Here is a 26,377-nt window from a genome sequence, read left to right as displayed (position 1 = left end):
GTGCCCAAACATATCACATCAAAACAGAAAAGTGAAACAGCTGGAGCTGCTCATGTCATTTTGCCTCTTTGCATCAAAACAGGATTTTGTCAAAGTTTTCCACCAGTCCCTCAAAGGAAAAGGTCTGCATTGTGATATCTGCACATATCCAAAAACCTGTTGATATACAAGTCTTTCATCATGTTTAAAAGTAGCTGTGTTTCTCCCTCTGAACAGCAATGTGTGCTCTTCTTTTGATCATACATCTTTAGTCCAGCCTTACAATCTGTTGGTGTACAGCATGTCCTTGACGGTGCACAGAGCTGATTGTAAACAGGCCAGAGGCCGTGTGCTGCAAACTGCAGTAATAACCCCAACTGAGATGCATATTCTAAATGTGCTGTACACATGTCCAAAGAATGCTCCTGAAACCTGAATAATAGCATATCTCACATCTACAGCTGCAATGATTAATCAAATATTTATCAACTGTTAAATAAATTGCCAGCTAATTTGATAATAGATTAACCAGTATGAGTATTTTTTCAGGCAAAAAATCGAAATTCTCTGATTCCAGCTTCTCAAATGTGATTTCTTTGGTTTCTTTACTCTTTGGTGACAGTATTTGGGGGTTTGCAGAAAACAGGGACGTCATCTTGGGCTTTGGGAAATACTGTTCAACATTTTTCACCATTTTCTGACATTTTACAGATCAAACAACTAATCGATTAATGGATGAAATAATAGAGAGATTAACCGACAATGAAAATAATCATTAATTAAAGACCTGCCCACATCTTAATCGGAAAATGCTTTGTTCGGAAAAATGCCACAGGTGATGAACAGTAAAGATTCAGGGTTTTTAAGCCCAGCCCTGGTGCTGCCGAAGCTTTGACTGTTGCTAATTTAGTCACAAATATTTAATGGTACAAAGATATACTCTAATACTGAAGTTTTGAGGAGCTTTTCAGGAGGTCACAGTGTATGGAAGACTGTAATCAGACATTAAAGATTATTTCCTAACCTTAATTGTATAGTTTTGTTACCTAAACTGCACAGGTATTGCTACAGTGTCTTCGTCCTACCAACAGAAACATTGGTTTTGGAATCCACTGACTAACAACCTATTTTGTTGTTCAGGTATGCAGACATTTTAGTTGTTATTTTATTGGGAGGAGGAGGAGCCTGGCTTGATACCAGGGATTGAGTTCAGGTGTGAGCTCTTTTTTGCACCACCTGCAGCAGAATCCTTAGTCCTACTGGGAACAACTGTTTGACTGAGTGAAAATATGAGTTCCTTTGTTCTTAGCTAATTTATTTTCAAAATACTTTGAGGCTTGAGTTGTTTGATGTTACCTTGATTGATTTTACATTGTGTTAATTCTTGTTAGTTCATGTGTAGTCAAATGTCTGTACACTTGTGGTACATCTGTCATATTCTGGTGATCTCAATATCTCAATAACGAATTGAGGGAATTTCTTTAAATTAGGTACACTTGGACTCAACAATAAATTAGATTTTGGATGGCACTGTCACTGTCACTTCGACCTTGAGTCAGTCTAATTCTCGTGAACGTGACGTCTAAACTTGGGTGTTCACCTTGAACTGTGCTGTTTAGATCTTCTGTGTGACTTATGATGTGTGAAGCATCCACGTTTTACAATATGCAGCTTCTTTGCAGCAACATTTGAAGCATTGTCAACTGTCAGGGCTACATATGAGTCTGGACAGATGTGGATGGAAACTGTAACCAGTCTGTTTAGATGAAATCAGCATTGATTGGTGCCAGACTGACATACCTACTACAATAAGGGTGTTTTCACATATAGTCCTCTTTAAACAAACTGAACTCAGTCCTCTTAAAGTGCATCAAAATGTGGACCAACAGAAAAGGGACTTGGTTCTTTTTGTGTACACAATGTCAGTTCATTTTCAAGAGGACTCAGTTCTCTTTCTGCTCCACTTTACCTCTGACGGGGCCTCAGTCCTGTCTCTGTTCAAACTGTAGCTTCTCAAATGTGATTTCTTTGGTTTCTTTACTCTTTGGTGACAGTATTTGGGGGTTTGCAGAAAACAGGGACGTCATCTTGGGCTTTGGGAAATACTGTTCAACATTTTTCACCATTTTCTGACATTTTACAGATCAAACAACTAATCGATTAATGGATGAAATAATAGAGAGATTAACCGACAATGAAAATAATCATTAATTAAAGACCTGCCCACATCTTAATCGGAAAATGCTTTGTTCGGAAAAATGCCACAGGTGATGAACAGTAAAGATTCAGGGTTTTTAAGCCCAGCCCTGGTGCTGCCGAAGCTTTGACTGTTGCTAATTTAGTCACAAATATTTAATGGTACAAAGATATACTCTAATACTGAAGTTTTGAGGAGCTTTTCAGGAGGTCACAGTGTATGGAAGACTGTAATCAGACATTAAAGATTATTTCCTAACCTTAATTGTATAGTTTTTGTTACCTAAACTGCGCAGGTATTGCTACAGTGTCTTCGTCCTACCAACAGAAACATTGGTTTTGGAATCCACTGACTAACAACCTATTTTGTTGTTCAGGTATGCAGACATTTTAGTTGTTATTTTATTGGGAGGAGGAGGAGCCTGGCTTGATACCAGGGATTGAGTTCAGGTGTGAGCTCTTTTTTGCACCACCTGCAGCAGAATCCTTAGTCCTACTGGGAACAACTGTTTGACTGAGTGAAAATATGAGTTCCTTTGTTCTTAGCTAATTTGTTTTCAAAATACTTTGAGGCTTGAGTTGTTTGATGTTACCTTGATTGATTTTACATTGTGTTAATTCTTGTTAGTTCATGTGTAGTCAAATGTCTGTACACTTGTGGTACATCTGTCATATTCTGGTGATCTCAATATCTCAATAACGAATTGAGGAATTTCTTTAAATTAGGTACACTTGGACTCAACAATAAATTAGATTTTGGATGGCACTGTCACTGTCACTTCGACCTTGAGTCAGTCTAATTCTCGTGAACGTGACGTCTAAACTTGGGTGTTCACCTTGAACTGTGCTGTTTAGATCTTCTGTGTGACTTATGATGTGTGAAGCATCCACGTTTTACAATATGCAGCTTCTTTGCAGCAACATTTGAAGCATTGTCAACTGTCAGGGCTACATATGAGTCTGGACAGATGTGGATGGAAACTGTAACCAGTCTGTTTAGATGAAATCAGCATTGATTGGTGCCAGACTGACATACCTACTACAATAAGGGTGTTTTCACATATAGTCCTCTTTAAACAAACTGAACTCAGTCCTCTTAAAGTGCATCAAAATGTGGACCAACAGAAAAGGGACTTGGTTCTTTTTGTGTACACAATGTCAGTTCATTTTCAAGAGGACTCAGTTCTCTTTCTGCTCCACTTTACCTCTGACGGGGCCTCAGTCCTGTCTCTGTTCAAACTGTAGCCTGTATATAATAATTTATATACTGATATAGTTTAATTTTTACTTTGACGTGACACTGCAGTGTGGTTATAAAGCCCCTCACTTTCAGATGAACTTAAAACTGGAGGTAAACCTTAGTGTTTCTGTGCTGTAGACTGTATCTGTTTGATGTATTCTACATTCCCAAACTGGAGACGTGCAGTATCTTCTGTGGACCAAACTACTCCTCATCCTGCATCCTTGCAAGCATTTCAGGCCCGTGTGGTTTTGTATGTTTGTCCAAGCATCCCAGTGCAACAGCATGTGAACTAGAGGGCTGAATACAACGGCAAAGAGCAAAGTGAACCTGGAGCGCTTTATGTTCACAGGGCACAGGTTAAGTGAACCGCACTGCAGCCTTACAGCGACCCAAACTCAGACCGAGGTGCCCCCGAGGTGGTCGCTTTAGAGGGGTCTGAGTTCTATTGGAGTGTTTACATATGGGCAGAAAATGCTGAGTCACCGCTCTGAGTCTGTTTAGAGGGCTGAAAAGGACCAAGTGTGAAAACACCCTGAATCACAACTGAAGTGGACTCTCTGATGTCTTGTCGTGCCTGACAGCACATCCATGGTGTTATTCCAGTTCTTGGTAATCAGCATGTCTCTCATACAGTTCTCAATATTTTAAATATTTGGGCTGAAACGTCTGAGCCCAAATATTGACATTTAAAAAAAAAAGGAATCCCGAGTGAAAAGCTGACATGGGACACTGCCATGAGTCAAAGATGTTAACAACAATAACTGTTTAACTTATCATGCTACAGTAAGTCATGTACAAAACATTAAGGTCAATTCATGTGGATGAGAGAGTAAAGAACAAAACTCAGAACACACATATTGCAGCCTTCAAAGACCCATATGGTCTGAGAGGAATGCGTTGGAGGAAAAGCAGCTGTAAACTGGTGAGTGACCTGAGGTTTAAATTCTTGAGATGAAGCAACTGGAATCTGTTCATTTTACATCCTCTTGAGCCTCGCTCATCTACAAACCCAGAACTGTTTATGTCCTGTGTGTTGATGTTGGTCCTCATTATGATGAAGATATTCTCATTATGGAAGGGAGGGGGGGGGGTTGTTCTGTTTAATATCAGACCCTCCTGTCCTGCTCTGTTGAAGGCAGGCAAGTGAGGACAACAGTTTCTTTCACAATAAACACATTTGTTGGGGCGGTCCATTTAATATGTAGGCAAGGACAACTGAGTCCCCAGGAAACTACCTCTGTTTGTTAATAATTATAACTAACATTGTTGTGGCAAAGTAAATGATGCCTTGATTATGTTCAGAGACATTTCTTTAGGGTAACAAAACATTACATTTATGTATTGTGCAGGCTTTGGAAGTGCAAGACTTTGACACCAAAACTTTTGGTCTGTGTCCAGACTTCTGTCCTAACTTCAGGAAACAAAAGGATTTGGTTAAGGTTCAGGAAAGATCATGATTTGGGTTAAATGATAATAAAATGGGTTATAAAAACTAGAATTACCACCTCGCAAGTTGCAGTTTACAGCCATGTCTGTCCAGACTCATATGTAGACATGACAGCTGACAATGCTTCAAATATGGATGGTGATGCAAAAAACCTACATATTCTTAAACCTGCTTTTATACACATCTTTGCCCCTGGCAGCTCAGATTCAAGATGGACACCCAAGATTAGTGTCACCAATTCAGTATCTGACCAAATGTCTCTCCTTCTGTTCCTGAGATATGGCGTTGAATAATGGCCATAAGTGCTTTTGTAGAACATTATGATGTCACAGTGAAGCTGACCTTTGACCTTTTGGATATAAAATGTCATAACTGAATTATTTTATCCTATTAGACATTTGTGTGAAGTTTTGTCATACTAAGTGTATGGATACTTTAGTTATGGCCAAAAACATGTTTTGTGATGTCACAGTGACCTTTGACCACCAAAATCAGATCATTTCATCATTAGCCTGAGTGAATGTTTGTGCCAAATTTGAGGAAATGCCCTCAGTGTGTTCTTAAGATATCTTGTTCATGAGAAACGGATGGACAACCTAAAAAAACATATTACCTCCAGCCACGGCTATCTCTGGTGCAGGGGCATAAAAATGATGCTCTAGTCACTACGAGTCGACACTTGATTTGCAAGAGTGCAGATTTGGCCAGAGTGTCATTTCTGCTCAGCTGTTTTCAAACATGGCAGCCAAGTCACAATCTCTCATTTTACAGCAAAGCAGTACACTAAAATATGTCTCTGAAAACATCTGAGACGAGAAGTGGACAGTGCAGTGACAGAATCTTAATTCATATTTGATCAACGCTGCGAGTGTGACAGTAGTTTGGCTCATTTGGTTTGGACCAGCTTTTAGTTCTGGTCCACTCTGTGTTCACATAGATTTATTGCAGATGAACCAATCAGTCCATCAATGAAAATCAGATAAATTGTCAAAATACACATCAGCAATAACTTTATTGTGTTTCAACCATCAGTCTTTTTGTGTCTGTTGTTGAGCCGCTGTTACCACACAGTTATAGTGTTGTTTAGGAGTTGGGTCTCCGGTGGATGCTTTACATTCAATCTGGTATTCATGGCAGGTGGCTCGTCTTGTGTGCACCTGCTTCTACAGTCAGACTGTGCTTGTTGAGTCTGAATCTTGTCGAGGATCTTCTCAGTTTGGGTTCAGTCACTGGTCACCGTGGTAACCTGTGTGCTGTCAGTCACTTAATGATGGCAGTATCTGCTGGTAAATCTCAGCCATGTTAATTTCCTGGAAGGCTGCGGTCAGCTCTGCTAACGACTCGTAGTTCTTCACTGCAAAACCCTGGAGACTGATCGAAAGACACACAGAGACACAGAGTGGGAAGTGTGAGAGCTGTCACAATACTGCTGCGTGATCCAACACTGATCATACAAGTCCTGCCCTTATTCCATTTCCCTGCTACCTCAGAGTCAAAGTGTATGTCTGTGATCCTTACCCATGTCCACAGGAGGAAGAACAAGGTCTTTCAATGAGAACCTTCATCATCCTCTCTTTGCATTTCTTGCCTGAAGAATCCACATCCACCTTCACCGTCTTTAAAAGGCGACAAAACTCCTAGAGAGACAAGACTACAGTCAGATGTACACGGTATATTAATCGTTAACTTTTTTTTTTATAATGGTACACCTTAAAACCAGTATTTTGCTGCAACCCTATTTAGGGAGTGTGAGAAAACTTGTTTTAAATCCACAGTAGACCTGTAGCTCAGCATCCCACCTATTTCGGTGAAGAAAACTGACTGAAATTATTTTTCAAAAGTTTAGATAATTATTCAAGATATTAACCTGAAGACAAGCTATATTCAGAGAGCCTTCACTCTGCTGAACAGACTAATCCTGCATTAGAAAAGTATGCACATTCAAAGAGCGAACAGAATAATGGCTAACCGTCAGGGAGAAGAAAACACTGAATCTGTCATAAAGGAAGCCTTAAACAAAACAATATTACAAGTAGAGAATCATGTCAAAAGTTCCTAAAAAATATACCAGGAAAACTCATCTTTGATGCAAATTTCACAGGAAATAATCTGCTCAAACTTCATCCAAAAATAAATATGCTTACATATCCAAAAACATATGCTCAGCACTCAGTTTACTCTGTGACAGAAAAGGGGTCCTCTCAGGAAAAAGTTAAGGAGCCACTGGTTTAAGGAAAACAACACTGACTGTCAGTTTGACACAGAAACAGCGCCCTCTGGTGTTCAAATATGATGCTATGCTCCTGACAGGAGGATCATAACTCCCACAGTCACTAGAAGGCGCTGCCACTTGAGTGCTTACAGATGTTTTGGAGCACTTGACGAAAGGACAGATGCTCTCATTTTCTGAGTAAGACAGTCTTGACTTAGTTTACAGCACACTGAACCTTTTAACCTCTGCAGTGTGTCTCATGTCAGAGCTGCAGTGACTGGTCAATCAACAGAAAATTAATTTGTAACTATTGTGATTATCAATTTATCATTTAAGTCATTTTTAATTAAAAAAAAAAATCCAGCCTCCTTTTGTTTTAGCTTCTTCGTGTGTACAACTTCGTGTGATGGTGTGTAAGTTGGTTGGTACCTTGATGTTGGCTCTGTCTCCCTGCAGAATAACCAGTATACTCCTTCCCAGTAATAACCTCCCAGTGAGCTGCAGCTGCTGGGTCCAGCGCTCCAGCAGACTGATGTAACGATTTCTTGATCGGATGTGGTCCAACGACAGCACTGCCGTCCACTCCTCCTCTTTTTCTCTCTCTTTTTTCACATCCTCCTCAGCACCTCTGCAGCCGTCTGTCACCTCCACACACTGCTCCTTATTACACAGATCAAAAGATTAGTGTGTCAAGTGTCATTTAATTATTTGTTACAGTTCATTAAACAGTCAGTAAGATGATTTACCTGCATCCACTCCACCAGCTGATGAACCATTGGTTCCTCTGGTGGTAAAGCTGCAGCTTGATCCAGCAGCTTCTGTCTGATGTTGTGACACTGAGTCCTAGAGAGAACAGTGGAGGAGACGGAGATGGCGGGAGGACAGGAAGGGTAGCTGGGGTGCAGATGGAACAACAGGCTCACGTCCAGTCTTCGTTCACCTCCAACAGTGCTGTTGATTTGGACCATGAGTCCATCCTGAGCTGGAGGGCAAACAGAGCGACGTTACAGCACTAACAGACATTATGATTCTGGTTTTTAAGGTCTAATATACCACTGTCTAGCTCTGTGAGAGTCTTGGGTCGTCTTCATGCACTGCTCTTTGAGCTCTATCCACAGATGTTTAATGATGTTTAGGTCGGGGGACTGTGAGGGCCATGGCAAACCCTTCAGCTTGCTCCTCTTGAGGTCGTCCATTGTGGATTTGGAGGTGTGTTTAGGATCATTGTCCTGTTGTAGAAGCCATCCTCTCTTCATCTTCAGCTTGTTGACAGATGCTGTGATGTCTGCCTCCAGAATTTGCTGGAATTTAACTGAATCCATTCTTCCCTGTACCTGTGAAATATTCCCCGTGCCACTGGCTGCAACACAAGCCCAAAGCATGATCCATCCATCCCAGTGTTTAACAGCTGGACAGGTGTCCCTTTGCTCATTGTGTCCGTGAAGTTGTATTTTATCTTCATCAGTTCACAGGACTTGTTTCCAAAAGTATCAGGCTTGTTTCGATGTTCCTTTGTGAACTTCTGAGGCTGAATATTGTGGTGAGGACACAAGTCAAGTCAAGTTCATTTCTATAGCACATTAAAAACAACGTCAGTTGACCAAAGTGCTGTACAGGCTATGCATGTAAATACTTCTACTACTACTACTATGGGCAGATAGATCTTAAGGTCATCCGCAAAACAATGGAAGGAGATGTTGTACTTTTTAAAAATAGACCCCAAGGGAAGCATATACAACGAGAATAAACTAGGGCCCAAAATAGAGCCTTGCGGTACCCCACAATTAAGTGGGGACACAGCAAAAGAGTACTGGCCAAGATGGACAGAGAAACTCATATCTGACAAATAAGACTGGAACCATTTTAGCGCTGTGCCTTTAATACCTACACAGGAATCAAGACATGACAGGAGAATGTTGTGATCCACTGTGTTAAAGGTGATACAGGAAAAGTTTTCTTCTGATGACTCTTCCATGAAGGTCATATTTGTCCAGGTGTGGCTGCACAGTAGAACAGTGCACCACAGCTCCAGAGTCTGATCAATCTTCCTGCAGGTCTTTTGCAGTCAGATGGGAGTTTTGATTTACCTTTCTAGCAATCCTACGAGCAGCATTCTTGGAAAGTCTTCCAGACCTCAACTTGACCTCCACAGTTCCTGTTAACTACCGTTTCTTAATGACATTACAAACAGAGGAAAGAGCTCCCTGAAAACACTTTGCTATCTTCTTGTAGTCTTCTCCTGCTTTGTGGGCATCAGTTATTTTAGTTTTCAGAGTGCTAGGCAGCTGTTTAGAGGAGCCCATGGCTGCTGATTGTTGGGACAAGGTGTCAGGAGTCAGAGTATTTATAAAGCTTTGACATTTGCATCACCTGGCCTTTCCTAACGATGACTGTGAACAAGCCAGAGCCCTAACAAGCTCATTAAGGTCTGAGACCCTGGGAAAAGTTGTCTGAGAGCTCAAATGTCTTGGTGTGCCCGAACTCTTGTGGGGTGCTCCTTTAATTTTTTCACTTTAAAATGGTACAAAACCAAAATAATACTCTTATCTTGCTTAAATGTCGAAAAGTATGTTTCATCTTTAACTTCATGCCTTTTGGAGATCAGTTCATCTCCTACTTACTTAACTAACAAACAAACTTAACAAACTTTTGCATGCCCCTGTAAGCAGAGGAGGCCAGATTGAAACAGGCTTTGTCCTCTTTCATTTGGGTATTAAAGGAGTCTCTGAACTTGTCTCATCATTATAATGTGATGCCACATAGTCCTACTTGGAAACTGTGATTTACTTTACTACTGGAGCAGCTAGCTGTGTCATTTTACTGTGTCTTTCTGACAGAGACTTCATGTCGTCTGTTAACATGGTCAGTTTGTTGTAACTTTAAACGTCTATGAAGGTGTTTGTAGTGAGATGTGAACTCACCAGACTGCTGCAGGAGCTGAAACTCTCCTCCTCCGCAGTAAATGGACGATAAAACAGAAACTTCCTCTAAAGCAGCCTCGGACATTATTTACGGATCATTACTGTGTGGTAACTTCTCCACAGCGGCGTTAAACAGACACCATGTCAACAGACTTTATTATTTACAATCATGTTTCAGTGGAGTCGGTGATATTATGTTGCTGCACATGTCCGCACGACATTGTCGTCCGGGTAGTTTCACTAACCGACTTCATCAGTTCCGCGCTACGATAGATAGATAGATAGATAGATAGATAGATAGATAGATAGATAGTACTTTGTTGATCCCAAACTGAGTGTCACAGCAGCAAGTAATCAAACAATATGTGGACATAAGAATAGAGCCACTATTCTTTAATTAAACAGTTTTTCTTTATGAAAATATTCTTTCCCAGCAGCCATCGTTAATTAATTTATTAATAAATGTTGGTGAGCAGATGGCTGCGTGTATCAATATCTAATAACGTGGACAGATGAAGTTTGTGAGAGCGGCTGTAGCTGTGCCATAAATTAAACTTGGGCGCCATCTTGTGGTGATCATCCGGAAGTGCTTCTTCTGCCTCCGTCTGCTCCGGCCCCCTTCTTTACGTCACTAAACGTCACCCGGAAGTCCACTGAAACCAAGGCGACAACATGGCAGAGTACACAGATCCACGTGAGTGTTGTAAATAGCAAATTTAACCCGCCCAAACTGTACATGTTGAAAATGCAAACACTAATTTTGGTTAGCGGTCATTTCTATTACGTACATACGTTATGAATTTTGTGTTTAGTGACGTCACACGATGTTAACGGTTGTCATTAGCTTACTTCAGCACTGCTAAAGTTACTGTGCATGCAGCGGTAATGAGCTGTTACTCTGACAGACGGTGATGGAGATGCTGACGAGATGCCTGAGCTCTCTGACGGCGATGATGAAGACGTTGACGATGAGGAGCAGTGGCAGTGGATGGAGGAGGACAGTCAGCCGGTCACCTGTCTGTTCTGTGACAGGTGAGTTAACTTTGCACGGCTGGAAGAAAGCAGACTGCAGCCGTAAATGTTTAAAATACACTGGATTTAAAGGGATAGCTCAGGTTTTTTGAAGTTCGGTTGTATAGGGTGTTTATGCATAGACAGTGTCTGACATTAAAAAAATTGAGGGAACACTTGAATCACACGTCAGATCTTAATGAACAAATTAAGTTGAAAATCTTGACTGATGTACAAAACTTGTTCAGAACAAACTGGTGTTATAACAGTCAGTGAAAACCAAACTCATCGGCCCACTGAGGGCTGGATTCAAAATCACGCTGAAAATCAAAGTGAAAACTTTAAATCACAGCCTCATCCAGCGTGTGTTTATTTTATCATTTTATTGCAACTCAGAAAGTGACTCAGAAGTGTGTTTGGCCCCCTGTGTGCCTGTGTGCACTCACATGCACCAGATGGGGCATGCTCCTGATGAGTCGGCGGATGGTGTCCTGAAGGATCTCCTCCCAGACCTGGACCAGAGCATCAGTGAGCTCCTGGACAGTTACGTAATGACCCATAGGTGCTCAGTTGGATTTAGGTCAGGGGAACAAAAGGGCCAGTTAATGGCATCAACAGCTTTTTTGTCCAGGAACTGCCTACACACTCTGGACACATATGACCAGGCATTGTCCTGCACCAGGAGGAACCCAGGGCCCACTGCACCAGGAGGAACCCAGGGCCCACTGCACCAGGGGGAACCCAGGGCCCACTGCACCAGGAAGAACCCAGGGCCCACTGCACCAGGAAGAACCCAGGGCCCACTGCACTAGGGGGAACCCAGGTGCAGAGGGAACCTAACCCCTAACCCTAACCCACTGCAGCAGTGTAAGGTCTGACAATCGCTCTGAGGATTTCATCCTGGTACCTAACAGCAGTCAGGGTACCATTGGCTATGACATGGAGGTCTGTGTGACCCTCCAAGGATCTGCCTCCCCAGACCATCACTGACCCACAACCAAACCGGTCATACTGGGTGATGTCACAGGCAGCATAACGTTCACAGCATCTCCAGACTCTTTCACGCCTGTCACATGTGCTCAGTGTGAACCTGCTCTCATCTGTGAAGAGAACAGGGCGCCAGTGGCGGACCTGACAATTCTGGTGTTCTCTGCTGAATGCCAGTTGAGCTGCACGGTGCTGGGCTGTGAGCACAGGTCCCACTAGAGGACGTGGGGCCCTCATGCCACCCTCATGGAGTCTGTTTCTGACAGTGTGGTCAGAAACATGCACACCAGTAGCCTGCTGGAGGTCATGTTGTAGGGCTCTGGCAGTGCTCCTCCTGTTCCTCCTCACACAAAGAAGCAGACACCGGTCCTGCTGCTGGGTTGATGCCCTTCTATGGCCCTGTGCAGCTCTCCTTGTGTAACGGCTGGTCTCCTGGTATCTCCTCCATGCTCTTGTGATTGTGCTGAAAGGCACAGCCAACTTTCTTGTGACCGCACGTATGGATGTGTCATCCTGGAGGAGCTGGACTACCTGTGCAACCTGATTGGGCTGCAGGTACGGCCTCACGCTCCCAGCAGTGACAAGGACACTAGCAGAAGACCAAACTAGAGCAGAATCAGTCAGAAAGGATAAGGAGAGAGCAACTGTCTGTGGACACCACATGTAAAACCATTCCCTTTTTGGGGGTGGTCTTGCTTTTGCCTCTCCATTGCACCTGTTGTCACTTTGATTTGCACCAAAGCAGCTGAAACTGATTCACAATCACTTGTGCTTCCTGAATGGACTCATTGATATCCCTGAAGTTTAAGTGTTCCCTTAATTTTTTGTGCAGTTTTTCGGTTTTAATGTACGCAATATTGATGCTATATACAGCTTCACCTTAATGTCAGACAGTGATTTCCAATAGAAAAAATCAAGTTGTTATGCCCCTCTCTTCAAAGCCAGACTCCATTGAGAAAACTAGTGATTTAATATTGCCGACCACAGGAGCTGCTGGTCTATTGCTGCCTCAAACAGTTATTTTGTTTGTGTTATCGTGTGACTTTGATGTTGTTGGGGTTAGTTCGGATTGACCAAGGTGGCACTATAACACTACCTAACTAATTGATCAAAGCAGCAGTAGACCAGCAGCTCCTGTGTTCAGCATGCTAAAATTACTGTTTTTGTCAATGGAGTCTGGTGGCTTTGACAAGAGCATAGATGAGAACTGAAGCTGTTAATGGTGTACCCATTGGAACAGGCTGTCTGACAGAAAGGTAAAGCAGTGAAAATACTCCCAGTATAGATGTTGATTGTTTTAGGTGGGACTTTTTATGTGGGTAAAATATGTTTTATTGCTGACCCCCGTCTGCAGCAGTACATTGCTTAGCTTCTGTGTCATACTCAAACTTGCTTCTCCAAACTGGGGCCTATTGTATCTAATACTTTAAATATACAACCCCACTTCAAAAAAATCTGAACCCATTTAAGGATGAATCGAGGTTTTCCTGACAAATATTAGTTTCAGTTATGACATCAGAGGTTGGTGGCAGAGCCAGAAACTTCATATGAGTTGCCAGAGTTGAATATTCATTTCTTATATAACCTCCAATAGATTAAACTGTTTCTTATACTGTCATTTAATTTATCAGTCCCTGAGTTTCAAGGTTGTTTGCACATGGCTAAAACATGCATACATTATTTAAAACAAGGCTCCTAAAAGTGTTTTGGTGTAAGGGTGACAAGTTTCCCTATTTGGAAGAAACAAACCAAGAGCATGAAGTAGAAAAGCAAAAGGAATATATTCTAATCTTGTGTCTCCACTTAACTTGTTAAAAGTGTAGGAACGCGACTGCACCACACAAGGTAAAGGTCAAAAGCTGTGAGCGTTTCCACAGCAACTTTTAAGGATTAATGCCACATGCATATACCTTTGTATTTTTGTCTGATCTCCATAAAGAATTTGTGATGCGTCCTGAAAATCATGTCAGGAGTTTCCAAGTCTCCAAAAAAACGAAAATAAAATGATGTCGTATATTTTCTATACAACAAAGCAATACATCTGAGAACCTGTTGTTCATTTTCATTTCATTTCATTTGATATGTGTAAGATTATACATTTTAATTAAACAGATTTTCTTACTTGCATAATTTTGATTTTCAGGGTGCTGAGCTCTGTGCCTGCCACCCTGCAGCACTGCACGACTGAGCACCACATCAGCCTCGTAGACGTGATAAGAAAACACAGTAAGTAGAAACAGATGCTCCTGATTCACTGAAGAACCAGAGGATCATTCAGTTTTGTTAAAATGGCTCACTCTTCTTTTCCTTATCAGATTTAGATGACTACGGTTACATAAAGATGATCAACTTCATACGCTCAGCAGTAAGTACTGTTTGCACTGTAAAGTCTCAACTCTCATGAGGATCGTCAGTATTTCACCCATTAAACATGGTCAGGTGCTACTTAAGGAAATGCAGTGAAATAGAGCTGCTGATTTTTTTGAATAATCAAATCTGTGTTTATAGAAATGTGATGCATCCTGTCTGACGGGGCTGCCAGACGCTCCTTTACCCTGGGAGAGTGAAGACTTCCTTCGACCAGTCGTGCAGGACGACCCCCTGCTGCAGACAGGTACAGCAGCTCCTTTAAGTTTCATTGGAACTGCCTCGTAAGTCACTCACAGACTCAGACGTTCACAGTTTGCAGTCTGGTACTCGTTGGTGTTTGTTGGCAGTTTGTCCCAGGTCTCCGCTGTGACCCAGATGAAAGAAGTGTTAAGGGTTCAGTACACTTCAAATAAACTAGTTTGTACAAATTGTCATCCAAACGCTGTGTGTTGATATGTCCTGAATGGTTAGACTCAAAGGCGAGTGAGAAAAGCCTGTTGTCAGAGAGAGAGAGAGAGAGAGAGAGAGGTGCTGCTGCTGAATTGCAGAAATAAGGGTGCACACTTTCGGACACTCTCTACCAGAGGGGCATTCATGGTGCTGCACTTGATTGTACATATGAAAAGCTACAGAAGTAGTTGTGTAAAAACTGGGGAAAAAAAGAGAGCCTGAAAGAAGAGTTTAGTGTAGTCACAACATAATTTCATGTGGAATTTTGTCAATTTAATTTGTGTGGTGCCATTTGCATGCCTTTGTGCAGCTGCAGTCTTTATGTTTTCAGGTTATCTGTCTGTCTCGTTCTTGTAAACGTGGTCTCCCTGAAGGCCTTGATGGAATTTCCTCAATATTGGCACAAACGTCCACTTGGACTCGAGGATGCACTAGTTAGATTTTGTTGGTCAAAGGTCACTGTGACCTCACAAAACGTTTTTGGCCATAACTCAAGAATTCATACGCTATTTATGACAAAAGTTCACACGAAGGTCTCATAGAATAAAGTCATGAAGGGATGACATTTTATATCCAAAAGGTCAAAGGTCAGCTTCACTGTGACATCATAATGTTTTCTGGCCTTTTTTCAACGCCAGACCTCACTCTTGGCTGTGCTGAGTAAAGCCATGCCGTGCCAATTTTTGTTTCCGTTGGCAGTTTAGATGAGCTATCAGCCGTATTAGAAGTTGTGCGAAGTTGCTGCTCGAAAACTCACAATAAAAGTTTATACATAACAAAATAACGGGGGACTTTTATTGTGAAGAATCTACAGGAAATGAAATGTGTTATTACTGAATTGGCGGAACTTTATCAGGAGCTTCTCTTTAATAAAGACAAGTGTAATAATACAGCAGTAAGGAAGAGTAAAATCAGAAACAGCCACAGTGAGATGTTGATGAAGAGCTGCAGACAACAGGCTCTGCAAACAGCTCACCTGCAACAGGTAAACTTCTTTTACCTGCCCTGCTGTGGAAAAACACATGCAGCAAAAATAACAGGGAACATTAGCCGTGGATCAGCCCGCTGCTTTTAAACATCATCAACCAAGACAAACCATCACCAGTTAAAGACACAGAAATCATAAGGGCTTGCTCAGAATAGCTTTAACAACTCATTTCTTGGAGACAGTTATTGTTTTCCTGAGGGATCTTTAAAACCACCGCAACGTCTGAAAATCCGACTTTAGGCAGATTCATTTTTGGATATGACCTGGATGGATTTAGTCTGATTCCACACTCACTTCACTTTTTCTGCAGCTGCCATTCAAAGTATAACAGAAAACATGTAGTGCATAAAAACAATACAGTTATAAGATGTATATTACATCTGAGTGTGTTGCGTCGCTGTGAGAGTCGCTGTGTCAAGTCTTTGTGTTCAGCTCTAAATGTATTCCATCTCTGTTTGTCTCCCCCTTTCTGTGTTTCTGCCAGACCCTGAAGAGCTCTGTGAGGGGTTGAGCCCGTCGACATGCCCACCATCGGGGGCTGAGTCCCACGATGCACTGCAGCAGAGGGCACAGGCTGCTGAGGAGAGAGCCCGCAGGTCAGAGGAGGCGCTGGCCAGAGCCATGGATGACCTGCACAAACTCAAGTCAGTGACACATCTGCATTTTCACATTGTTTTTAGAACCACTGGATGTGATTAAGTTGTCCTTTTAGTTTTCTCATGTCAATCCTGAGTAGATCTTTTTTTCTTTCTATGTTTTTGAGACCTTGCGGTGTGTGTAGCCTCACTTCTGCACTACCCTCCTGGGGCCAGCAGGGGGACACAGTGAACCCAGTATTGCAGAAACCTCAACTAGAGTACCTTGTGGAAGAAGTTTAGAGGAAGGGGAAAGATAAAAATGGGGAAGGGAAAATTCCACTGCAGCATGGAGGTTAAAGTGAGGAGGGGGGGTTAGGAAGGGGGGCAATAAGGGAAAATTACAGAAAGAGTGAGGGTGGTGGGAGGTGGGGGGTGGGGGGTGTTGGGAGAGAGTTGGAAAGATTAATGCCTCCCATCTCCTCCATTTACTGCTACGTCCTGCATGAAGGTTGTGTGTGCTTTCTGCTCTCTGGTTGCTGCTTTTGTCCCATAATATCCTGATATGAGAAGTTAAACGCAGATCTGTCTGGTGCTCTCTCAGGCTGCTGGCTCAGGGTTTGGTTCTGAACGCAGAAACCCGCAGATCTGGTAACCTGGGCGCTGTGGCCGAGCTCCGAGAGGATGAGGACGAGGCCTACTTCAGTTCCTACGGCCATTATAGCATCCACGAGGAGATGCTGAAGGTCTGAGCTGTGCAAACACACAAACATAACACACACACACACACTGACCAGGCCTGCAGGTCTCATTACAGTCCTGTGAGTTGCTTCCCTCGGGCGCAGCAGTCTCTGCAGAGCAAAAGTCATCAGCATACGTCTTGGCTGAAAGATTTCCATGTAGCCCGTAAATGAGAATGATCATCTTTATGCACACATTGATACTGAGGACAAGACATTTTCTCAAAAGTGACACATCAGCAATAAGCGCTGAGCTCTCATGTGAGACGCTGGCAGTGCCGCTGCATGGTGGATGCTCGGAACGTGGAAATAAATTTTTACACTGCTCAAGCGCCGAAACCTGAAAGTGTCAGCAAGCTGAGGGGTGTGTGCGTGCGTGTGTGTGAGGGGGGGTCAGCTCTGTCTCCTCCCTTCCTGTTCTACTTACCGCAGTGCTTAGACATATTCCTGTTGGCTGTCCTGATTGGTGCTAAGCACTGTTAAGTTTTGCGTCATGTGTTTGTACGTCAGGCTGTAAACTCCATCAGAGCCTCAGGAGGGGCGGAGAACACGTGACGGGTGGCTTTGCAGTAGAATGTGGTCTTTCACAGGTCGCCATGAAGTGCATCACCTATGACGCACTGTGTGTATGTGTGTGTGTGTGTGTGTGTGTGTGTGTGTGTGTGTGAGGGAAGAGGGAGGATGACGTGAGTTAGACGTATGTCACTTAAGTTTAAAATAAATCAAACTTTTAATTTGTCACTGACTGATACAAATTGCATACTGGCCAATCAGTGTGACACGAAGGACAGTCTTTTCAAAGTAAAGCTGCCTCACTGTGCTCACTGCTGAGCGCACTTAGAAGTTTCAGCGGAGCGTCTTTGTGTCCCATTGTGGTGGAAATTGAGGCTGAACATTGAAATGATTTTTGAAATCAAATTATAAAGAGACAGTTTTTTTCTATACTTTTTATTTATGAAAATCTTTTACGTTAAGGAACAAAAGTAAAAAAAGAAGAAGAAAAGCGGTACACAGGAAAAAGGAAACAAATACAAATATGAGGTAATGGGATGTTTACAAAGACATGACAAATGTCATATATGGTATATACAATCATCACGTGACATCTGTCTCATTGGCTAAATAAATACATCATTTTCTCCACCGTTTTTCTCGCAGTTCTTTATGAAGTCGTTTGGAATAGGTCATCTATTCCAGAAGGTGTACGTATTTAACAGTATTAATAAAAAGGCTCGCTGTGGGGCAGTCTTTCTGGAGCCAGTATTTTGCAATGGCCTTTTTACTTGCCGCCAGCAGGATCTTTGGTAGACAGATATCATCTTTACTTAGAAAGAAAATTCAAAAAACCAAGGCACTCAGGGAGTAGAAAAATAAAAAGCCTTTATTAAGTCATGGCTTTGTTCTGATTAAAAATGTCGACATGTTTCGGCCGTGTGGGCCTTCATCAAGACAAATAAAGAGACTCTCCTTCAGACAGCTTCTTAACACTAGTAAACAGTCACATGGTCAGCATGGCCAAGTGGAATCTCTTCACCTGATTACCTGATGACCTGATCTATTAAGGGTATGATGTGTGTCCTCTCTGTTACTCCTAATTGATCTGTTTGCTCACCCTAATCAGGTGAAGAGATTCCACCTGGCCATGCTGACCATGTGACTGTTTACTAGTGTTAAGAAGCTGTCTGAAGGAGAGTCTCTTTATTTGTCTTGATGAAGGCCCACACGGCCGAAACATGTCGACATTTTTAATCAGAACAAAGCCATGACTTAATAAAGGCTTTTTATTTTTCTACTCCCTGAGTGCCTTGGTTTTTTGAATTTTCTTTCTATCACTTTTTTGATCCCCACACCGAAGAGCACCAGAAGCACACTTTTTCTACACCCAGCAGCACTCCATGCACCTCATGTTGTACTGATCATCTTTACTTAGTCTATCAGGGATGTGTCCAAGAAAAAGCGATGTGAATTTTTGAAGTTTCTGAAATGATTGTTTTCTACTTCCTTCCAAAAGTCTGAATACAATGACGGAATCAGAAAATATGGGCATGGTCGACTATGATTCCTCCACATTCCCCCAGCAGCATAGCTGGGTGCTAGTTTGTTTAGATTTCTGTTTGGGCATGATGGAAAAGTGCATCAGGTTTTTAAAGAGACAAAAATTTTTGTCTGCAGTTATAGTCTTCATTTTGCACAACATTATCTAAATGGACAAGTTCAGATTTTCTCATGTTTATCTTTAAAAGGATACTCACATGCCAAAATATAAGTACATCCAAGAACGTATTGGTTACTGTGATATTTAACTTTAACTCTAACATGATCCTGATGTTTGTGATGGGAGACTTGTCCTCGCAAACATGCATACAAAAGTATAGCTGAGGCATCAGTCATCTGAGTTGGCCTTGTAAAGCTGTAGTTCAAAATTCCCCGTTAGTGTTACTACCGCTGCTCAGTCAGGAGCTCAGTGGTTAGAGTGGGCGTCCAGTGTACAAAGGCATTGTCCTTGCTGCAGTGGCCGCAGGTTTGATTCTAGCCTGCGGCCCTTTGCTGCATGTCATCCCCTCTCTGTCTCCCTCTCACAAAAAAAAAATCATCTTTTTAAAAGGAGGGAAACACTGTCTGGCAAAACACAAAAAGGGAATAGACAGGAGGAACAATTCGAACGACCAGTAAGACTTTTAATGTTCATATCGCCATGCACATATTGTATAAAGACAGATCTGTGACAGAACATGTGAAGATAACCTCTCCTTCCATCAGTCTTACAAGATAAAATTCAACCCGAACAACCAGAAACTGTCTGCAGACAAGTTTGACATGACACAGCAGTCATGTTTAGAGCCTTGTGAGGCAACACCACAAACCTCCAGCAACATGTAAACTGCAGCTGCAGCGTTGGTCAGAAAAACAGCAAGTAAATGTTTTCCCCAAATCATTTCATCTGACGTTTAAATGCTGTTTGACATTTTTCTACAGTATAAATGCCCTGACTAATCAGGGCTGAAGGATTTATCGACTGAAAATGAGACAATCAAGTTAAAGTGATTATTACACCGCGTTCTATTTTGCAACGATGCTCTCGTTTTGTCTCTTTCCTTTACAGCAGTGCTCAGTTTTGCCAATTTGGGACTTTCTCACTAAGTTTTGCGTCTTTCCAGAGACTTTATTTCTGAAAAGTGTCTCGTGATCAATTTAGAAACTTATTCACACCATATAGCAAAAGGATAGGAAGATAAGTAAATATATTATAAATCATTTCCATGCATGCTGCTCAGAGTAATAGCATTCCATGACTCTTCTGCCAACACCGCAAGTCTCTCCAACTTGTCTTGCACAGTGTTTATGTATAGTGCACGTTATTTATTTTATTTATCTTATTTTTGAATGTGTTTTTAGATTGATTTTCTTTAAAGTTCCAGAAAATCCACTGGTTTTTAAAGTTAAAAAATGCAGTCACTGAGTAATCATGTTGAATAATCATGATCTCAACATTAACCAAAATAATAGATTAGCTCTCATTTAGCAGCCCCATTCGAATGACACAAATATCAGAGCTCATGTGACAGTTGAATCAGTCTTTGATTAATGGAAAACTTTCTTATATGTAAATATCTTATCGAACTTGTTTAATTCCACTGTGTCTTGTACCGAGACATGTTTCTGTCATTTCAATAGATTCTGTAGCTTTTCCTCCAGAGACGAGTTGCCGGGGTTTGTGGGCAGATTTGATTGGCAGGTTAATTAGCAAGTCCTGACCTGACCTCCGCGAGAAATTTCAAGCTCCCTCCCAGTTGTATTTATCCCATAGATTTGCTCTGAAATTTCCAAGAATGCCCCCACAGTCTGTTTTGATCTACTGTTATCTGCACCTGTGTGGAGAACGCTTTACATGCCATGCTCTGAGAGTTGCCGGTCTGGTGTGGGATTCGACTTTATACGACAACGTAAGCAGACACGGAGCTCAAAAAACAAATTATCTGCAAGAGGTTAGATTTATAACCCCTGCAGAAACCCTGCAGTTTGAATTTAATTTGAATTTTTGCCCCACACATTAACATGTTGATTTCTCTCTTTTAACTCTGTCACTTAATAAAAGTTGGTGTATTTCTTAATGTTTGATTATTCTCTCCACAGGATAAAGTGCGCACGGAGAGTTACCGCGACTTCATGTACCGCAACCCTGACATGTTCAGAGACAAGGTGAGCCGACTGAACAAATCCGAACAGATTTTAATGTGTGTATGCTGTACGTGCAGGGCAGCTGGTGTAATGTACAGCCAAATCTATTAACAGGAACAGGCGTGTTCATTTTGCAGGAAAGACATTAATAAGGCGATGGTGTCTGATTTAAAACACAGTGTGATTTTATTAGTGCCTTGACCGTCGACTGCAGAGTGCTGATAACAGACACATGCAATCCACCACCAAACCCATAACACCCCCCCTCCATCAAAAAAAAATCCCTTCCAACTCGCCCCCACCTCTCTCTCTTTTCCATTGCCTTTAGTTGCAGGAAGCAGTGGCCTGTATCATGACCATCCATTATACAGGCGGCTGCTGGTTAGTGCTGGGATGAGGCTGTAGAGGAGGGAGGCAGGTTTTGTTGATGGGGACGTACATTATCCCTGTCACAGCGAAACACTCGGCAGAGAGGGAAGTGTCACCTTCTACAGGAAGTGCGAGATAGAGAACAAAACAGGCTATTCTTGTTCCAGTATTGTTAGGGGGGTGTGGCAGTACAGAAAGATGGAGAAAGCAGTGAGAGGTTGTGCGTTGTGTTGTGTCAGCAGTGTGTTGGCGGCCCTCTGTGAACCCATAAAGGCAGCAGGATGCTTTCAGGGACGTTAAAGTTGCCTTAAATAGAGACACACATAAACACAGTGTTACATATAGAGGCGTGTATCGTCACTGCAGCTGTGCCTCAGCCATTTAACACCAGTCGGGGGTGAAGATGAACAAATTAACTGTAACCTATGGGAACCTGAAATAGAAGTGACTCAATAACAGTGGCTGGAGTGAAAAAAGTTACTTGGTGAACCAGAGCATTCAGGAGCAGTTTGATCTGTGGAGATGCTGAGGACTTGGCACAAGCGTACAGACCACTGATTTGGATGACCTGACTTCTAGATGTTAGTACAGGTGTGGAAGCACTTTCCTGATGGAACTCGACCCGAGTCTGAGACATTTATAATCGAGCCTGGCCCGAACCCGCAGCATGGCACTGTGCACACAGTCAATGGAGCGGAGCCTGCGTTGCGTTCAGGCGTTGTCACATAAATAACAAATTCCAGCACTTGAATTGGCCGTAGCACAATACAGCACCTTGAAGCACACCCTGCACATTATATGTTTTTGGTCTTCATCGGATTCTGAGAATCCTAAATGTTCCCACACTAGCGAACTTTTTCTCCCTCTCTTGTCGACGAACCTCTCTCGCTGTCCCTCTGCCATTTTCCGCACGCTGTTTTTGAAATCGTCCGCGATCACCTGCCCCTCACATTATTCACAGCTCACCTACTTGGCTGGCTCGTGGGGTGAATAGAGGGAAGGAGGGGAGGGGGCGCTATTGTGCATGTGCGGTTTCCATAGAAGACAAAATAACATCTTCAGGCGTCCGTGACCAAACATTGTTTCCCTCAATTTCATTAATTTTGAAATCGTTTGACCTCAAAATCGTAATCACGATCACCAGACGATTAATTGCACAGCCTTACTAGGCACAGCGCTTTTTCTCCAGGTGGCTGCATGCGCTCACTCCTCATTGGGAACAATTAAAAAAAGATGCTAGCGCTGAGAAAAAAACACTATGTAGAAGCATCTTCAGTCTCTGTACTGTTAAGTATCTCCAAGTGAAGTGGAATATTTGAGCAATGCACAGTTATAATAAGGATTTAGATTAAATCCTTTGCATTTGATTGGACCACTAAAAAGTGGGCGGACTTTGAGTTTAGTGCAGTACGGATCTACAGGGGAGACTGTTGACTGCACACACACAGATGAATGAATTAGACCTCCGCCACATTGTTTACTCATTTTTTTACTCATATTTCAATCAATTTGTCACATGAAACCATGAGAATATGGTCACAAGAAAATTTGGTATTTAACGAGATAAATGATCAATGAACACAGGGACACAGGATCAAAATTTGGAAAAAGTATTTTTTAAAAAAGTATTTTTAAAAGACATTAAAAAGGTAAAGTAAAGATCCAAAAGGAAATGAAGTTTAGGTGTAGCTCTTAGGGTCTGATGAAGGCTGAGATATCATGCTTTGGTAGATTTATAAAGGATATACAATGCAGTATAATATATCTTTAAATCGTATCATTTGGTCAAAAGCTATTTTTCCATAAAGTCAGTGTGACAACTTCTCAATAACTGTAAAACCCAACTGTGAAAGATGTGTCTAAAGCCAACAGTTTCGTTTCATCCTAACAAACCTGCCTGAATTAATTTTCACATTAATTGGAGCACATTTTCAAGCACTTTATTTTTCAGTGGTCATTACTTGCTCCTCACCCCAACCCTAACCTCTTTCCCCTCCCCCCCGCAGGTGGTGCTCGATGTGGGCTGTGGGACCGGCATATTGTCCATGTTCGCTGCCAGAGCAGGGGCCAAGAAGGTCATAGCAGTCGACCAATCAGAAATCATCTATCAGGCCATGGACATAGTCAGGTGAGACACACAAACTGCAGCCAGTCACTTTTTTCAGATATGTATATAAATCTGCCTGCACCCAGATATATTGGAGGTTGATGGAATTTCATTTTTTATTGCACATAGCCTTGAAAAATACAGTTTTAAAACTCTTTCAGTCTGCAGTCAACATGCTAGCACATTAGCTCAGTGGCGGTACTGCTAGCTTGGCTGTCCCTGTCAGTTATGTGACCCTCCCCTTGCACGTCAAGTGGTCCTTCGTGAGCCGGAGTAGATGCATCTTCTTCCCTGTTGTGTGCAGCAGAGGATTGAGGGAGTAGAGGTCTGCGTGACCTCCAGCCACCTTTTCATTTGTTGCAGCTGGTTGACTTCAATAGAGCTGCTGTCAGTCACGTGGCCATAATGCACATAATTTACACCTGCGTTCTGACTCATTCACCCCTCGCCTCTTCTTCCCTGCAGTGGCTACAGTCCGAGGCCTGCAGTCACACACACACACACACACACACACACACACACACACACACACACACACACACACACAAACATGTAGATGACCCCCTGTTGGCACCTTTTAATACAGCCCCTCAGTCCAATTTCAGGTGCTGTGTGTTTCCAGTGTTCCAGCAGCTGGCTCTCCACAGTGGAGTCATTTAACCTCCACCAGAGCCTCCACTGTCCCTGCGTCTACCTGCAACCCACCACTTCCTCCATCACACCCCTGCCTCTAAAATGCATTTTTGAGTTAGGGGCCATTATGACTGCTATTATTACCGTTATGTAAGAGAGTGTCGTATAAGCAAAACAACGGGGTTTGCTGAAGGAAAAGGACATTTTAATTTTACAGCCCACTGACTCGCTGTTGGAGTGTGTGCTGGCATGCAGGCTGCGTCGCAGGTTCGCCAGCGGTGAAGATTCAGCTAAAGAAAGATGTGTGGCCCCACCCCCTGCCCCCACTCCTACACACTCACACATGCACACACACAAGCACACACCTAAATACAGCAACACACGCTGACTTTTGCCCTTGGCTCCCCTTAAATCTACTGTTTGGTTGGGTTGTGATTTTTAAAGCTCCTTCTGTGTGTGTGTGTGTGTGTGTGTGTGTGTGTGTGTGTGTGTGTGGCCTTTGTGTGTCCGCCACTTCCCTCTTGATGTTAATATCAGGATTGTAATTAAAGTGGCTCCTGTTGGTTGGGCAGGAGCATCCATCTCCTGTCTCCACTCTGTCGCCGAAGTTTAAATGAAAAGCTGGATGTGACTTCCTTCCTTCACAGTCACTTCCTTAATGGATAATGTCTAAATACGTTTTTTTTTTTTTTTTTTAATGGCTGGAATTGATGGATTATCCAATAGAAGGCTTTGAATTGTGACAACGAATTGGAAAAAAAACCCTGGACATTTTAGGTAGAGGGGTAAAATTCAACTTTTTAAGGTGAACTAAAGATGGACAGATGATCAGTTTGGATGTTTATCAGCTGATTTTTGACTTTGATTGAAGAATGCACACACTATAGCCTCTTCTCCACAGCACAAAACACCCACTAACACCCACAAACATCTGGCTTTTGTGTTTAAACAGAAAGGTTATGACTGACATTCACTCCCGGGACAAATGACTCTGCAGTTGTCACAGTCCCAGCTCTGATTGGCTTCACATCTGCTCCAATGGAAATTTGACACTGATTTTAGCCCCTTTGCCCGCGTGATACAATGAGAGGCTGCAACAAGATACCGCCCATCTCCTCCCTGACGGCATTTTAACATTGCTCAGAATTAGGCGACAACCAGTTTGAGAGAGAGATTGAATAAGAAAGAGATATAAAAAAAGATGTAACCATCGTAACATTTTCACTGGCCTCCATGATGCTTCCTGCTCTTTACTAACCTGTTTTCCGGCCTGTTCCTGACAGTGAACGTGAAAGGCCTGCTCGTCTACTGTCTGCAGAGCTGTGAACGTGACTCTAGGCTACAGGCAGTGGGAAGGCAATCTATTTTCCCACGTTTAAAAAACCTGCATACAGTGTGGGTAGAAAAAATGTATATGATGCCAGGACAACCTAGCACAGAGTGTTGTGATGTACCAGTACTGATGATAACCATAATATTTGAAATTGAAATATTAATATAATATTAATAACATATGATAATATAATTTAAATAATGCAGCGGCTCTCATAAATCATTTACATTTCTTTGTCTCTTTCCCCGAACGTCACGTAGTTGCCTTTTCGCCATCCATTAAGTAAAATTTTTCTTTTTGTAGGGTTATGTTACAGACTCAATCTCTTTTCCTTCGTACACTTGTATTTTAAGTGTAGTTCATTTGCCACAAAATTGACAAAGCACAAGATAAACTAAATTAAAGATGATTTTGACTATTAGCAATTTTTTGGTCAATTTTTTCGTCACATTTCTACTGTTACTGTGAACGTTTGAAAAACTGATATTTTCCCAGCCCTAGTTCAAACATTTGTATTGAAGTTTAGGTCGTTCATTTTCCCAAAACTATGATAAAGTAAAATAATAATTCAATAGCAATGTAATAACAATAACAAAATAAAACATTTTAATTTTTTCATGAAAAATAAATGTCATTT

The 26,377-nt window shown here is 42.2% G+C and overlaps 2 protein-coding genes across 3 annotated transcripts in view; one reads left to right on the top strand and one right to left on the bottom strand.

Moving 5' to 3' along the window:
- Positions 1-5,858: 5,858 nt before the first annotated feature.
- rwdd3 (RWD domain containing 3) lies at positions 5,859-10,208 on the bottom strand. Of its 2 annotated transcripts, none has more exons than XM_049562012.1 (5): positions 9,999-10,208; positions 7,824-8,059; positions 7,507-7,737; positions 6,384-6,502; positions 5,859-6,236 (listed from the first exon to the last, which is right to left on the bottom strand). In XM_049562012.1, the coding sequence occupies exons 1-5, from the start codon at positions 10,081-10,083 to the stop codon at positions 6,122-6,124; spliced, it is 786 nt and encodes a 261-aa protein (XP_049417969.1). In that variant the 5' UTR covers positions 10,084-10,208; the 3' UTR covers positions 5,859-6,121. The 2 variants fall into 2 exon arrangements, with proteins under 2 accessions (XP_049417969.1, XP_049417980.1); XM_049562023.1 differs by having other exon boundaries at positions 7,507-7,731.
- Positions 10,209-10,635: 427 nt separating this feature from the next.
- Positions 10,636-26,377, top strand: part of prmt3 (protein arginine methyltransferase 3) — a 93,864-nt gene continuing 78,122 nt past the window's right edge. The window contains exons 1-9 of the mRNA XM_049561773.1: positions 10,636-10,692; positions 10,904-11,030; positions 14,140-14,222; positions 14,312-14,361; positions 14,505-14,610; positions 16,289-16,448; positions 16,984-17,125; positions 21,254-21,319; positions 23,674-23,795. Coding sequence (XP_049417730.1) covers positions 10,671-10,692; positions 10,904-11,030; positions 14,140-14,222; positions 14,312-14,361; positions 14,505-14,610; positions 16,289-16,448; positions 16,984-17,125; positions 21,254-21,319; positions 23,674-23,795 — 878 coding nt within the window. The 5' untranslated portion in view covers positions 10,636-10,670. The remainder of the gene's footprint in view (positions 10,693-10,903; positions 11,031-14,139; positions 14,223-14,311; positions 14,362-14,504; positions 14,611-16,288; positions 16,449-16,983; positions 17,126-21,253; positions 21,320-23,673; positions 23,796-26,377) is intronic.

This window comes from Epinephelus fuscoguttatus, linkage group LG2 (genome assembly GCF_011397635.1).
Source record: "Epinephelus fuscoguttatus linkage group LG2, E.fuscoguttatus.final_Chr_v1".
NCBI lineage: Eukaryota > Metazoa > Chordata > Actinopteri > Perciformes > Serranidae > Epinephelus > Epinephelus fuscoguttatus.
Note: the sequence above shows the minus strand (reverse complement) of the source record. Positions and strands in the feature narration are given on the sequence as shown.